Below are 13693 nucleotides of genomic sequence, written 5' to 3'. Positions count from 1 at the left end.
AAAAGCAGAGATCCTGTTGATTATGAGAATTTAATTTTGTGATTAAGGCAGTTTTACAAATAAATACAAAAGAAAGCATAAGGAACACTCAATAAATGATGCTGAAGTAATTCAATAGTAAATTTTAGAAAAATCATTAGAATCATCAACTTACAGCATCCAATAAAATACATTCCAAATAAATCAACAACTTGTTTTTTTCACCAAATTATATAACTAAGATGAAAGAAAAATAAATATTCAATGAATCTCTGGGTAAAGAATTACTTTCAAAAATGAAGAATGATGGACAAATTTCAATTTAAAAAGGGTAGAGGGTTATATTAAAAAAGTAAATGTTTTCTATGTAAAAAAAAAAAAAGGCAACAATGAAGTAGAAGACTTATATCTGGATTTTAACAGATGCAGCATTAATATCCTCACTATTCTGTAGAATGTATGTATAAGAAATTATTCAAAGAACCAAGAGAATTCAATGGATAAATGGGCAAAGGGCAGGAACAGACAGTTCACAAAAGGAAAAATAAGTAAACAAGCAAACAAAAAAATATTCACTACTCAACCAAAATATACAAATTAAACATCAATGCAGTGCCACTATCAAGTAAATTATGAAGAATTTTTAAATAATAATATCCATGGCTGGTCAGATGTGGCAAGATTAATATTCTCATATATCACTATAAATATTATATGTGGCAAAAACCTTTTGAAAAGAAATACAGCAATCTTCTTACACTTTTTCCTGAAGAAATAATCCAAAAGTCAGGGGGAAAAATACCTACATGCACAACAATGTTCATTATAACATTTATAAAACTGAAAATAATATAAGTAGCCAACAATATGCAATGGATAAATTATGATGTGCCAACTATATTATCGGCACCTTTGAGAGCAGGCTATCTTGTTCATGATGGGAGATCCAGGGCCAAGTTCATAACAGCACAAGCATTAAGTAAATATAAGTAAATATTGAAAAAAAGGAAAATACACAGCCACTCAAAATAATGGTTAAAGATTAGATAATTGGTGGCTCAATTTTAAGTGGGGGCAAGAATATAAAAATATGATTAGTCATATTTTTGAAAGCTGCATTAGAAAAACTTCTAGAAGGTGATACATAAAACACTAAGTCACTGTGCTAAGAGGTTAATAAGCAATTCTTTATTATGGGTATAGTATCTTTATTTAAAATGTAAACATACTTCAGAGAATAACTGTTATGGGTACTTAAAATATAAGTTGATCCTTAGAAATTGAAAAGCTAAAAAAATTTAGTAACTAATAGAAAATGATTAAAATCCCTAAACAGTTCCATATTATAGGTAAATCTACCTGACTAAAAAGTATAGTCATACAGAGGTTAACAACTGACATTCATTAGATGAGAGAGTCCTAACTCAGTAATAAATGAACACAGGAAGCCAAAACACTGTTCAATTTGCTGCACTCCTGGTTTTTTCTGAACTCTCTCTGACTCTTGAGCTGAAAGGGCTTCTATTGTTATCTTCTAAGTTGGAGGCTTCTGATGAGACAAGGTCAATTTTATGATGATCCCAGTGGGAATTCAGAAAGGCAGGGTGGCCAGTGGTGGGTCAGCCTGGGATGGGGTGACAGTCCCTGAGTTGAACTGTATTTTCATCTTCTAGAACGCTAAAATTACACAGAGAGAAAAAGGGTATAAAACTTCCACAATTTCTCCAAGGCAGTGATTTTCAACCTTTTTTATCTCATGGCTCACATAAATAACTAAAATTCTGTAGCACGCCAAAATACATTATATTTTTTGCTGATCTGACCAAAAAAAAAGGTGTAATTTTGATTCATTCACACCAGACGGCTATTGTTGTGCTGGAGTTGTCTTTTTATTTGACAATCTAAGGGAAAAGAGGTCAGTGCCCCTGACTAAATAGTAGGTATTGCATGTTTTAAAAATTCTTACAGCACACTGGTTGAAAATCGCTGCACTAAGGCACTGTATTTTCAAACTATTGTTTTCAACCCATTATGGATCATGAAATCAACTGAATGAGTCACAGCCAGAATTTTTAAAAGGCTACAATAGAACAGGAAATACCAGATACTCAGTTCCCATTAAAAAGATACCATTTTAGCTCTGGCCGGTTGGCTCAGTTGATTGGCATGTCATCTGGTACCCCGGAAGCTTTCGGGTTCGATTCTCAGTCAGGGCGTATACCTAGGTTGTGGGTTCAATCCCCAGGTGGGGCACATATGGGAGGCAACCGATTGATGACCTATGTTTCTCTCTCTCTCTCCCTTCCTCTCTTCTCTAAAACCAATTTAAAAACACATATCCTCAGGTGAGAATTTAAAAAAAAAAAAGCCATTTTATAAAACTTTTGTTTCAGTTATATATGTGTGTATGTGTCAAAGTATGTGAGCCTTGGACAGCAATGCTAAGTACATTTCTTACTATGATTTGTGATCAGAAAAATTTCAAAAGCATTACTCAAGACAACCCAGGCCCTGATTTGGGGGTCTACAAACTGCTTAGTATTTGAAACTAAAAGATTCATCAAGAAGTAGAAATGTAGTGAATCCAGTTCAACCAGGTATCAGGTACCAACACAAAACAAACACCTCTTCAAAATTTTATCCAGGAATAAATAATGGCCGCCATCCCAAGGCTTGGGAATGCATCTTCTTATAGTTGCCTCACAAAGTGTGTGCCACTTTTTCCCTCTGTGCATTGTTCTCCATTTGAGGTTTAGGATGATGTGGTGCAGAGACTTTATACTTATCTGGTCACTATGTGGGCAAATCATAGTGCCAGAGTCACAGCTAAGAAATCCTATGCCCTCCTTTGCTAGATGGAGAAACTGAGGCTTAGAGTGATGCGATGCCCTAGGAAAAGCCCAAGGTCAATGCAGAATTCAGCTAAGTCCCAGTTCTTTTCCAAGAATCCTTACTGGCACACAGCACAATGCAGCACTCCCTGCCAGGAGACAAGTAGATGACTTTTTTTCAGTTTGGTCTTATTTGTTAGTTCATTACACCTCTGAATTAATTTTTACTAATGACTAAAAGAAGGATTTGGATGGGGAGGCGCTCCGCCCTTTAAAAAAAAAGTTAGTGAGGCTGCTTACTCAAGTTGCACAACAAAAGTTATTTTTTCTGTGTTAGGGAATTTCTAGGCTAATTGTGGCACTCTCCTTAAGAGACCTATTCATACAAAAATGAATGAGTGTTACCTTCTTTTGAATTCCTTCTATTCTGTTACTATAATTGAGAAGAAAAGTTTGCCTTGATGGACATTTTCTTTTCAGGTAAGTATTATATATGTATTTAATTTAGTTTAGTGTTACAGATATCAATAGATCACTACTATTTGAAATAGCCTTAAATCACAGTTTACTTACTGATTTCTAAATGCCATTAGTGTTTTAAGTTCTCCAAAACTGTTATTTTTTAATGACATTACAATGGTTCTCAACAACAAACAAAAAGTTCCCCCCTTCAAAGCCAAATTCAAAGTAAAAACAGAGCCAGGAAAAGATGATATACAAGTAAAAAGAGGAATTTCTGTTTTTAAAGTTTTGATTTTGTTTGCTTGGAAAAGATCAGCTCTCTGAAGTCCCTCCAGCTACTAACATCTTATGATTTTTACCTTTTTTTTTTTTTTTTTCAAAGTAAGTCTAGTAACCCCTGAGGTGTAAAATTGCTGGTCAGGATTTTACAATCTGTGACTCACTCACTATAGGAGTGTCAGAACTGCAACTCTGTTTTCCATTGCCTTGTAATATCCAGGTGAATGCATCCTGATTCAGACCTTTTGAGGTCATGGCCAGAATCTGGTTTAACTGTCTAAGTAGGAAATTCAGAACCATTAGGAGTTTTGTGGTCACTGGAAGCTAAGCCTCCTCTAGTGAGCCTCCTTAAACAAACTTTCCCATAGTGACCTTTTGTTAAAAAGATTATTTGTATTCTGACCTTTACAGACATAGAGGCAGCCTGTTTCCAGGCTGGCAGGGAGACTGCCTTCTAATTTTCAGCAATCATATGGGGCAAATTCCCATTTTGGGACCCTGAAATTGTTACCCATCACTTATTGTTACCAGACAGAGACTGAGCCCAGAGCGGGTCTGCCTAGGGCCAGTCTGTGGCGTGTGGCTTTTTTACTTCATGCAGGAAAGATTTCACAAGTCCAGGTGATCTTGAGAGTACACCCAGCTTTAATAAATGTACTCTCAAGATTAAAGCTGGACAGTGAAACAAGGAATGGTTTAGCATAGAAGCAACAGGAGAGAGGCTAGGCAGGGCTCCTTTGGCTCTCTAGAAACTTAATGGGAAAGAAGTGAGCCAAAGCAGGGCTGCTGTCATGTAGGCTCACTGGAGTTAGAGAAAAGGAGGCCTTGGAGACAGGTTCAGGGGGTTAGGCCCGGACAAGCTGCCACTGTCCATTGCTCCCCTGGTTGCAAGTCTCATGGGGTGCCTTAGAGTTTAGGAGATGCAACCCTGTGGGGGAAGAAAAGGAAGGGAAAGGCAGGAGTGGGTGTGCTTCCAGAACGGACAGCATGCTTCCTAGGTCTTCCTCAAGACCTAGGCTGGGAGTTTTAAAGGCTAGGAGTTTAGGGGAGGTCTTAGGAAAGAATCTGAAGAGAATATTCATCAGCTTTTCTAGGTGTATCCTTTAGGGTCCTGGTTGGTTGGCACCAGGGCAGGGGGTCATTAGTCATGGCAGCTGGTCTTAACATCACCCACCTGGTTTTGCTTTTCTGGTCCTGGAGCCAAAATACAACTGAGGCCTAGATATTATCTCTAGGGAGGAAAAGTCAAGGGGCGGGGGGAGGCTAGACTTCATGACTAGTGATATGTCAGGGGAAAAGCCACCCTGGGGCAAGGTCTGGTGCCAGTTTTGCCCACTGCTTGGCACCAGGGTCTTTCTGCCCTCATGGACCTTCTGTTTCTGGCTGTAAATTGCTCTGCCAGTTTGTTCTGGCAGACAGCTACCTGTCTCAGTATCCCCATTCTACTTGCCAGGGAATTTTCCTACCTTCTTACTATCCTGTCTCATTATGACCACCAGGTGATTACTCTCAAGTGCAGAACTGAAAGTTTATTAATTTTATGACATTTAACATATTTTTTTTTAAATATGTTTTTATTGCCCGGCCGGGCGTGGCTCAGTGGTTGAGCGTCGACCTAGGATCCAGGCAAACGGGGTTTGATTCCCGGTCAGGGCACATGCCTGGGTTGCGGGCTCGATCCCCAGTCGGGGGCATGCAGGAGGCGGCCAATCAATGACTCTCTCATCATTGATGTTTCTCTCTCTCTCCCTCTCCTTTCCTCTCTCTGAGATCAATAAAGATATATTTTTAAAATATATATATATATGTTTTTATTAATTTCAGAGAGAGTAACGGAGAGGAACAGAAACATCAATGACTTGATTGGCTGCCTCCTGATGCCCCCCACTGGGGATTGGGCCCATACCTGGGCATTTGTGCCAACCAGGTATCGAACCCATGACCTCCTGGTTCATAGGTCAACGCTCAACCACTAAGCCATGCCGGAGAGGCTAATTTTATGACATTTAAGTAGAGACTTGATGTGTTCTATTTCCATCTACTTTAGAGACCTTACACCATCACTCTAAGAAGTCCTCAACTTTCTGAACTATGCTTACACTGTGAGGAAAACTTTAATTACCATTAAATTTTTTTGATGCAAGTGTTGTAAAACTCCACCAGAAGCTCAAATGAACTGAGCCAAGGTTTAAGTATTAGTAAAACTAATGGTTTCAACCAGAGAACTGAGATAGTACAATTTAGCAATGATAAGAATCAATGGTAAATGAACCAACAGTATGTAGATTTATAAAATGAAAAAACACTTTAAAATATCTTTTCAAGAAATAGTCAAGTAGTTGTGGCCACTTAGAATCATAGTAGTTCAAAGTTGGAAAAGAAGGCCTTAGAGATTAAAAAATCAAACCCCTCTCTTGTCCCAGCCCCATCCTGTCCCCATATCCTTTTGTAATGTTACCCTGGCCTAAAGCAAAATGCTCAACTCCCCTCAGGCTCAACTTAAATATCTTTGCACTGGGAAACTCACGATCTCCTCTGGACCACTCCATTCCATTCCAAACAGATGATTAATCAACCAATATTTAATTTCTTTTAATGGACATATATTGCCTATCTCCTTTGTGCTAAGCACTGGGGATCAGATCACTTTATATGAGATTTTTTAAAAATCTTGACTCCCTTTTACCCGCAGGTTCTGCCTGCCGTCAGGGCTTACAGAGTACAGCTATGTTGCCTAAATTGGTCCTGAATAAAGTCAGAATATACAGAGGCAGCTCCCCGAGTCTCCCCCACCACAACCTCCTCCCCTATAATCTCCCACCGCATCCTCAGGGCCTTTTATCGAAAAAAGAATTCTAAATTATTGCACCCAGAGGTTTTGTGAATTTTCGTCATTATAGTTATTCCAGATTCTTCAAAGTGTGACACACAGAGCTGGATTCTGAATTCAAGCAGACTGGCTCCTGAGTTTATACTCTTAAATGGTCCATTCTAGTGCATCTAATGAAAGGGAGTTTTCTCTTCCTCCTCTATCTTGAATGCCCTTTCTTCTACTCTAGCTTTTTTAAAAAATATATATGTATGTTTTTATTGATTTCAGAGAGAGGAAGGGAGAGGAAAAGAGATAGAAACATCAATGATGAGAGAGAATCGTCCATCAGGTGACTCCTGCATGACCCTACTGGGGATCGAGCCCACAACCCAGGCATGTGCCCCAACCAGGAATTGAACCGTGACCTCCTGGTTCATGGGTCAATAGCCAACCACTAAGTTACACTGGCTGGTTTACTCTAGCTTTTTCACATTGAACTATTCATCCTGCAAGATGCACCTGGAGCAGAGGTCCATTTCTCTAACCCCACAAACAGAGAACAACCCCAGAGCACACTGTCCTGTTTTCATTCGGCACATCTTTTTATAGTGTGATTAAAAAAAACCTTTTATCTATTGTATAGGTATAGACTCCTGGTAAAGGAATAATTTCCTATAATTGTGTAATACTAACTACCTAATGTCAACGTAAGAAACATTCAAACGACCTGTGAAGAATTTTCGTGAGTTTCTTGGAGCCAAACTGCCCATAACTGCCGGAAAGCAAAATCTCAACAGATTGAGATAATGCTCCAGAGAACTGCAGCTTTGCATCTTATTTTACACATTACAATCAAAAGAGGAAACATATGTGGGTTACATGAAATCCGCTGGTGATAGATTAGGGAGACAGGAGAAAGCAAAGCAGGGAAACCTCTGGGATTGGATAAAAAAATAAAATGATAAACACGTACTTCTTTTACATAAGTGGATATAGGATAGTTAACAGTCAACAATAAACTTAATGACAATGAGGGGATTTGTGGTCTCAATAGAGCAGTGCTTGTGCTTTGAGGGGTCCAGAAAAAGGAAAATTACTTTGACATATTCAAAAGATATGTTATCGTAGATGCAAAAAGACAATAGACAGGCTCAGTTCCGGTAAAGGTCAGTTTCCCTGACCTTTGTCAGGGAAAATACTGGCCTAGGTAGGACATGACTACCCACCATAAACTGCTTTTAGTTAAAGTTTTAATTTCAGACCATCCTTTGTGGTTACTTTAGGTCTCTGAATTTGCAAGGCTGAAACACAGGCTTTCCCTGAGCTAGTCAAGTTAACATGTATCCTCTTTTCATCCACACTACAGTTACTAAAAATTCTCTGTATGAATGCTAAGATTGTTGACTTATGTTAAGATATGCCTATAAAGAATTCACAAAGATACAGGTCTGGATGGGGCTGGATATTACCAGGACAGGTCTCTACTGGCCTTCAACACTTGGAGAAGATGCCACCACTGGAGAAGGGAGCCCCTGGTAAGCTGCAGACAAGACATGAGTCTTAACCAAATTTGAGCCAAGATGTTGGGGAGGAAGCTCCTAGGCAAGAAATGTTAAAATGGCAAGAAAGCTCCTTAGTAAGGAATGTTAGAATGGCATTCACTCAGAAAAGACAGTCCAGAAAGAAGCTGGGAAATGAGGAACTCAAAGTACCAAAGCAAGGTTTGTCCTTTGGAGATAGAACCCAGCTAGAAGCTGGGAAATGAGGAACTCAAAGTACCAAAGCAAGGTTTGTCCTTTGGAGATAGAACCCAGCTACAGCCAAAGCAGAGTACTCAAGAAAAGGCCAGTGAGTTCTGAGAACAAGCTGTGTTTTATGACAGCAACAGAAATCTATCCCTCAAGTCAGATTGTTTTATATTTCTTATATTTCCTCCCTTGGTATCCAGCAAAGTTCCAGGCATTCTCAACTGTGCTAAGGTGAACCCAAGGTGCAGTTTTATCCACTCTTGAGCCTGCAGATTAAAATATTATCAGTCTACCATAGAACCATTGGATGAAAATGGTAGCCCAAATGAAAAAACCCTCTAAAGAAAGGTAAAATGCCCTGGTCAGTGTGGCTCAGTTAGTCGAGCATCATCCCGGGCACTAAAAGGTCACTAGTTCTATTCCCAGTCAGGGCACATGCCCAGGTTTTGGATTTGGTCCCCATTGGGGTGCATACAGGAGGCAACCAATGGATGTTTATCTTTCACATCAATGTTACTCTCCCTTCCTCCCTCTTTAAAAATCAATAAAAACATATTTTTAAAAATAAGTTAAAAAATAAAGAAAGGGAAAATGTAGAGAACAACAAGAACTGTGGAATCTAGCCACTCTTCCACAACTGAAAATTTTCTTTTCAGTAATGAATCTTAAGAGGTTGTGGCGTTATCTTCTAAAATTTCCTGAAAGAACTTTGTCATTTTCACCAATGTAGTGTGCAAATGTGCTTGAAACACACTAGAAACCCGAATGTTTGTTGATGGAATTAATAAAGTAATGCATGGACTTCCCAAGTTTTAAGGCCACCCATTCCAAACCTTTTCCCACAAATGTATACAACTGTTCACACAATGCTTTATAGGTGATCATAAAATTCATTCAACAAATATCAATCAAATGTCGACAATAGTTAAGATGCTATGCTTTCAGGAACAACAAAAGTAGATCAGTCACTGATACAGTGAATGTTTATTGAGTGCCTACTGTGTGCCAAACAGTATACTAGACCCTAAAGATAATGCAATGAATAAGACACACACATCACTCCAATAAATTCAATTTAAAAAAAAAATGTTTGCCAATCTGATAGGTGAAACATGGCATTTCCTTGTTGATTTTTATCAGCCATTTTTATTTCTTTTCCATGAATTACCCTACATTTTTTCCTCTAGCATTTTTATGATTTCAATTTTTACCATTAAGTTAACTGTACCATTTGGAATCCAAATTAAGAATTAAGGACGACAGAGCTTTATTTTTTTATCCAAATGACTATCTGGTTTTCCCCACATCAATTATTAAAGAATCAATTTCTCTTAAAAAAAAAAAAAGATGCACACAGTACCTTAGGGAACTTATGGAGAAGATAAATGAACAAATATCTATAATACTGTTTATAAAAAAATTTTAAATGTTTTCAAAGGTATAGATAAAGGCTATAGGGAGTCAGAGGTCAAAAAGAGAAACCAGGGTTTCAAAAGAACTTATGGGTTATGGGACACTGCCATTCAGGAATGGGATATTACTGTGGTTTAACCTTATAGTCTAGGAATGAAACTACTAGTTTCTAGCTGAAGTGATTAATGGAAATGGCTTTGAAGATTTAGATAAAAATCAATATTCTATCTTCGTATCTTTTATGACAGAAACATTAGATTTTGAAAAGCAAGAATACAGATCAATTCTCTTTTAATGAAGACCATAATCAAATCTTAGCTCTAAATAACAAAGTTATTTTCATGTGTGAGTACAGAAACACAGACTTGTAGATCTGAGTAATAATAAAACATATGTAAAGAATAATCCTGGATTTATGGGTGGGCCTTATTTATTTAACAGGGCCTTATTTATTTAACAGTAACTCTGTAATAAAATAAATCCTATTATTTACATTGTAAATTAGGAAACTGAAAATTAATGTATAGATTTTAAAAATCACATCTTTTTTGTTCTATAATCAAATGAAATTTATTTTTCAGTTTCTTCCATATATGCCACTTTAGCTTCTCCATATACTTTGAATGCACCCCACTAAAGCTGTTTCCTTCCACTGATATTGGAATCAGATGACTTAGGAGCTAGGCCTGGCTCCACCACCAAGTTGCATGAAATTGGATAGGTAAATCCTCTGACCTAAATTTTCTCATCTGTAAAATAAGCTGTTAGTGCAAATAACCTCTAAGATCCCTCTGAACTTAAAAAAAGAGTACGAAAGCCTACCTCTACTCCCAAACCATAAACCAAAGCAAAAAGTTTCAAAACTAACATTAAAGGAACTTAGGTTTAACTACCCTTCTCCTTTTACTTGATTCAGCCAACTTACTTATGAACTTCCTAACAGCAGTCAAGTTGAGCAGTTTCATCTCTAGTAGTTAGACTGGAGAAAATGATGTCTACCCTATATTCCTTTAAAAACAATTCTGGCCAGGCCTGCGTGGCTCAGCGGATGAGCATGACCTAGGATCCAGGAGATCGTGGTTGGGTTATGGTCAGGGCACAAGCCTGGGCTGCAGGCTGGATCCCCAGTGTAGGGCGTGCAGGAGGCAGCCGAACAATAACTCATCATCAATGTTTCTATCGCTCTCTCCCCCTCTCCCTTCCTCTCTCTGAAATCAATAAAGACATATTTAAAAAATAAAAAAATAATAAAAACAACTCGGTGACAAAAGACTTTCTTGGTCCAGAAGCAATCTCTTTAATAGAATTGTGCCTCTATTGAAGAATTAAACACTCATAAGACTTCTTTGTGAGTTTCAAAAGGTCTCCACATCCATGTTCCATTTCAGTGGTGAATTTCTTATGTTTATTGCACACTGCTCGCCACTGGTGTATGTTTAAAATCTTTTCTATTGGATCTGCGTGAAAAAAATATCCATTTGGCCATTTGTATGGAGTATGATGTAGACAAGCACAATATATTCGTCTTTGTTGTACTGAAGAACTATGACATGAAGAGACCTATCAAGCAAATTTTTTGCAGCTACATTGTCTATAAAGACAGTAATAGTCATTCTGCTTACAATTTTAAAGTACTCTACCTCAGCATAATTTGAACTTACATTTAGAAAACCTAACTAAATGTTTTAAGGTTAAAGCTCCTTGTCATATACCTCTACAGTGTTAAATTTTTTCAAATGCTGGCTGATATTATCAAAACAACAATTCCAGAAAATACCATAACTACTATATTCAAGCAGTATTCCTGTGAACATTAGCTTCGTCAACCTAATATCTTCGTATTAACGGACATTAAATTAAATCCTTCTGTCTGAAAAATAGGGGAGAAAATTAACGGCAGAACAACTAGCTCCACTTCTGCAAATTAAGCAAAATTAAAGCAAAAAAGAAAGGAAACAAGCAAAGGGAAGGAACTCAAGAGCTATTTGCAGCACTAGTCCCTTGCAAGTTCTAGGGGCTTCCCTTTAAATTCGAAGAGATAAGAAAAGGACCGCAAAGGAGAGAAGGCACCTCTCCTTTGGACAGGACCTTTCCTTTGGCCAGAAGCCCAAAGTTACTCTTTTCACAGCTTGCAATATTCACTGACTTCAGTTTAAGATGTCTAGCAGATGTGGATTCGGTGGGACTGTCTGGGAGAGTGGCATTTGCTTTCTCAGTTTGGAGCCCTAAGAACTGTACCAAAGTACTCAAAATCCCTGTTATTTTCGCAGAGGCGGCTGGGGGCAGCCTCCTCACGCACACACCTGCAGGGTCGGGCGGCTCCTTCCTCTCCCGCCCCTGCCCTCAGGGCTGGACCAAGGTCCAGTGGCCCGCGTACCAGTTAATCCAAGGGCCACCCAGGCGCCGGCAGGCGTCACCCGGCCCCGGGTGAGCCCAGACCTCGCGACCCTGCCCGAGCTCCGCTTCCCGGAGCAACGCGGCGGGGGCGACGGCGCGCAGCCGGACACCGGCATCACCGGGATGCGTACTATAACAAAAACTTGAGGGAGCACATCTACACTCGTGCCGACGTTGAGCCACAGTCCCCAGCGCAGGTTAGGAGACCGCCGACCAGTCCCGCCCCTCCTCGCGGGACAGAGGGGCAGAGGTCCGTACCTGTCCTCCGAGACGCTGATGACGCCCTCCTCCTTGGGAACGATCACGGCCATATTCACCACCTCCTGGGACCCCTCCACCCGCTGCAGCAGGATCGGCTTGCGGGTCAGGGGCTTGGGCTGGATCTCCGCCGCCATCGGAGGAGGGGGCGCGCCGGGAGCGCCGCTGCCAACCGCGCAGTGGGACCAGGTTGAGGAAATCGCTCTGCCACAAGCACACGCTGAGACAAGGACTCTGGTTGGCCCGAGTGGGACGCTGGGGACCCGCGATCATAGCCTGGCCGCCGCCTCAGGGAACGACTCCGCGCTCCCGGCTTCGGGCACCGAAACCGCCACGATCGGCGCCACAACCCCGCGCCAACGCCAGCGGAGGGGGCGGACAGCTGGGGGGCGGAGCAGGTAAAGGGAGGGGCCTGCCGCAGGGTGTGGCCGCTGGTCGGCTCCGGGGTGGTTGGCTGCACTTCCGGAAGAACGGTGGGGGGTGGGGCTAAAAAGAGGCGGGGCGCTGGTGGCCCAATTCGCGTGAGTCTGCCCCCTGCTCGTTTCCGCCGGCCCGCCCCGCCCCTCCGCAATTCCCAAATGCGTGCGGCACGGTCCCTAGAACGCATGCGCCTTCCATTCTCTGCCCTTTCCTCCAATCCTGGCCGCCTCCATACCCAACATTTAGTCCCCTCCCTTTTTAATCTCGGGTGAACGCGCGTGTCCACACCCCTGGGAACGCGCTTGACCGAGGCCTCAGCCGTCCCGCCCCAAAATCCTTAAAAAAAAAGGGCAAAGGGGAAAAGGGTGCGTGGGCGTATCCTGAAAGAAGAAGCCATTTGGAAGGAAAAACGCTGGACTAGTTGGGACGTGACTAAGCATGCGCACAGGATACCTGCCCAGAACGGCCTTGACAATGAAGAGCCCGGGGAGTTGGCTTACCTCTTTTAACTCACACCGGACCCAGGCCACCCAGTGACACCCCATGGGCTCTTGGGAGTCGTAGTGTCTCCCAGCGTTCTCTCCCTGGCCTTTAAGCGACCCATTGCCCACTTCTCTGCGCTTCTGGCCTGGGGAGCTGAGCTGCCTCCTGGACTGACCTCTAAATGCAGGAAACTGATGCGCAGCCGGGCTGAGCGGGCTGTTCTATGCCCTTGGTTCAGGCCACTGCCCGGGGTAGTGGAACTCTAGGGGTGAGGAAAGAAGAGAATCTCTCGTACAACCATCTTTGAGGGAGTTTGGAGATCATATGTAGTGTCAAGCAACTCATTTTCATACATGTGTTGTAGGCAGTGGGACGGCTAACAGGTGTTAGACTGGTGGGGTCAGACCCGACCTGGGTTCAGCAGCCTGGGTACGTAAGCTCTGGCTAGGAAAGCATTCAGAGCCAAGACTCCAACTATAAGAGAACATTTATTTACAAAATCACTGAAGTGGAGGAAGGGATTCGTAGAAGAAATGGGCTGAGGAAACAAGTTATAGAGGCAAAGGAAAGGTCCTGGAATATTGGGAGTGAGGAAGGTAATGGTAACTCCC

General features: G+C 41.3%; 1 protein-coding gene across 1 annotated transcript in view; it reads right to left on the bottom strand.

The window, feature by feature from the left end:
* The window catches only part of WDFY2 (WD repeat and FYVE domain containing 2), a 190610-nt gene extending 178085 nt beyond the window's left edge, over positions 1-12525 (bottom strand). The window contains exon 1 of the mRNA XM_016213832.2: positions 12180-12525. Within this exon, the coding sequence (XP_016069318.1) occupies positions 12180-12316 (137 nt within the window). The 5' untranslated portion in view covers positions 12317-12525. The remainder of the gene's footprint in view (positions 1-12179) is intronic.
* Positions 12526-13693: the final 1168 nt, after the last annotated feature.

The sequence above is a fragment of the Miniopterus natalensis genome, chromosome 2, assembly GCF_054644295.1.
Source record: "Miniopterus natalensis isolate mMinNat1 chromosome 2, mMinNat1.hap1, whole genome shotgun sequence".
Lineage (NCBI taxonomy): Eukaryota > Metazoa > Chordata > Mammalia > Chiroptera > Miniopteridae > Miniopterus > Miniopterus natalensis.
Note: the sequence above shows the minus strand (reverse complement) of the source record. Positions and strands in the feature narration are given on the sequence as shown.